Genomic DNA, 1,945 nt, shown 5'->3' on the forward strand with positions numbered 1-1,945 from the left:
TATTATTTTGTGGAATTATTTTTATTCAAATTTCTAAGAATTGATAAATTGTATTTATTCCCACAAGTAGTTATTCAATAATTCTAATAAAACCCTTAGAAAGCTATTAGTAATAATCTTAGTTACGTAGTGGTACCAAGAGCAGTATTAATCATATTAAAATTAAAATGGTTACGTACTAGTGAAATCAACGCTATATATTTGAAGGGCGATATTTCATAAACCAAGTTCATTGATATATCATCTCCTCCCAAAAAAAAAAAAAAAAAAAAAAAAAAATCCCTAGTTGCAAATAATATTTTTAGACATGAAATCATTTGGCTCCGTGATCTTAGCCATCCTTTTGGTAAGTAGTATATTTGAGTGTACATTTTGTCATTTTATTCAAAAATAAAACCTTGCTAACTAATTACAATTTATTTTGGAGCAGTTTGCTAGTACCACTACGGAATCGAGAAATGGCCCGGGAGGCGAGTATTGGAGAGAGGTGATGAGAGATCAAGCCATGCCAAAGGTGATCAAGGTTTTGATCTCTCACAACACCAAAACGAGCCACGCTTTCACCGACGAATTTGAACCAATCCCCAACCTCTCGGCCTATCCAAACGATCGAAGCACTTTCAACGATGACTTTGAGCCCGTTCCCAACCTCTCGGCCTATCCAAACGATCGAAGCACTTTCACCGATGAATTTGAGCCCATTCCCAACATCTCGGCCTATCCAAACGATCAAAGCACTTTCACAGATGAATTTGAGCCCATTCCCAACCTCTCTGCCTATCCAAACGATCAAAGTGCTTTCACCAACTTCGAGCCCGTCCCCAACCTCTCAGCCTATCCAAACGACCAGAAATTGACTGGCCATGCCAAAGACCACAAGTCATTTGCTAAAGTGTTTGTCCATCTATTATCTCCGTCTAGAATGAATGAAGAAAATCGCGAGGGGTAGAAAAAGGGACTATCATCTATAAATAAAAATGATGATGGTGATATTGATATAAATAAAAATAAAGATGCGACATAATGAGTGTTTGTTTATTATACGCAATTCGTAAGCTATAATAATAATAATAATGTGTGTATATGTGTTTACGGGATGTGTTTGCTACATTAATGACTATTGGCTAAGTAGCTTTTGCTTAATGAAACTATTACTGCGTGCTTTATTTTGGATTATTTATTTATTTATGTAATGCTTAAATATATGTTTCTAATTCTGAAATTTATATTATAGCAAAAATATTAGATAAAACACTAATTTTTTTTTTAATCATGCTCTTTCTTTTCTGAAGTAGAATCTGTAACATGAACAATATTCAATTGAAATTACAGACTCTAATATTTTTTTATCATGCTCGCTTTGGTCAATTATCAAGCAAAAATATATAAAAGTAAAAACTTAGTTTTTTTTAAACAATTTTAACAATATATACTATTATTATGATTAATTAAGGCGTAAAAAAGAGATAACTTTGTAATATTAATAATAAGAATAGGAGCAGAACTAGAAATTCAAATTGAGGATGATCAACAATAGATCATAATATAAATTTAATATAAAAAAATTAAATATCATAAAAGACTATTTTAAAAGAGATATTTAGACATATGACCAATTTAGGCCCTTATGTTACAATTTTAACCTAACTATATAATATTTTGAAAGAGAGAACTAGACAGATATATATTGTTAAAACTGAAAGTGACTTATATTTTATCCGGTTATCTTGAGAAACCCGCGACTTTACATGAGATTTTAACAAAGTCAAACTGGAATTTGGTCACGCTCGGTAAATTCAAATTTGCACGTCTCCAAATTGGGACCCTGCCGTTCGTCAGTTCCAGCATAGGAAGTGTCCGGTTTTCCCGGTACCTAAAACCTTGATATATACACTGTTACTGGATAATTTGGCCAAATACCGAGCATAGTAGTCGGTATCCCGAG

At 32.6% G+C, this 1,945-nt stretch overlaps 1 protein-coding gene across 1 annotated transcript; it reads left to right on the forward strand.

Moving 5' to 3' along the window:
* The first annotated feature begins 231 nt into the window (after positions 1–231).
* On the forward strand, positions 232–1,138 carry LOC149393853 (uncharacterized). The gene is made up of 2 exons (XM_089617269.1): positions 232–346; positions 431–1,138. The coding sequence occupies exons 1-2, from the start codon at positions 308–310 to the stop codon at positions 947–949; spliced, it is 558 nt and encodes a 185-aa protein (XP_089473395.1). The 5' UTR covers positions 232–307; the 3' UTR covers positions 950–1,138.
* The last annotated feature ends 807 nt before the right edge of the window (positions 1,139–1,945 follow it).

The sequence above is a fragment of the Urtica dioica genome, chromosome 6 (genome assembly GCF_054948205.1).
Source record: "Urtica dioica subsp. dioica isolate 48M chromosome 6, U.dioica_male_clone48M_v1_H2, whole genome shotgun sequence".
In the NCBI taxonomy this organism is placed as follows: Eukaryota; Viridiplantae; Streptophyta; class Magnoliopsida; order Rosales; family Urticaceae; genus Urtica; species Urtica dioica.

What these genes read in the sequence shown, in the direction of transcription:
- LOC149393853 (XM_089617269.1), top strand. Translation starts at nt 308, where the DNA reads ATGAAATCATTTGGCTCCGTGATCTTAGCCATCCTTTTG. An exon ending in TGATCTTAGCCATCCTTTTG is followed by an intron (nt 347 to 430) that starts GTAAGTAGTATA and finishes ATTTTGGAGCAG; the next exon opens with TTTGCTAGTACCACTACGGA.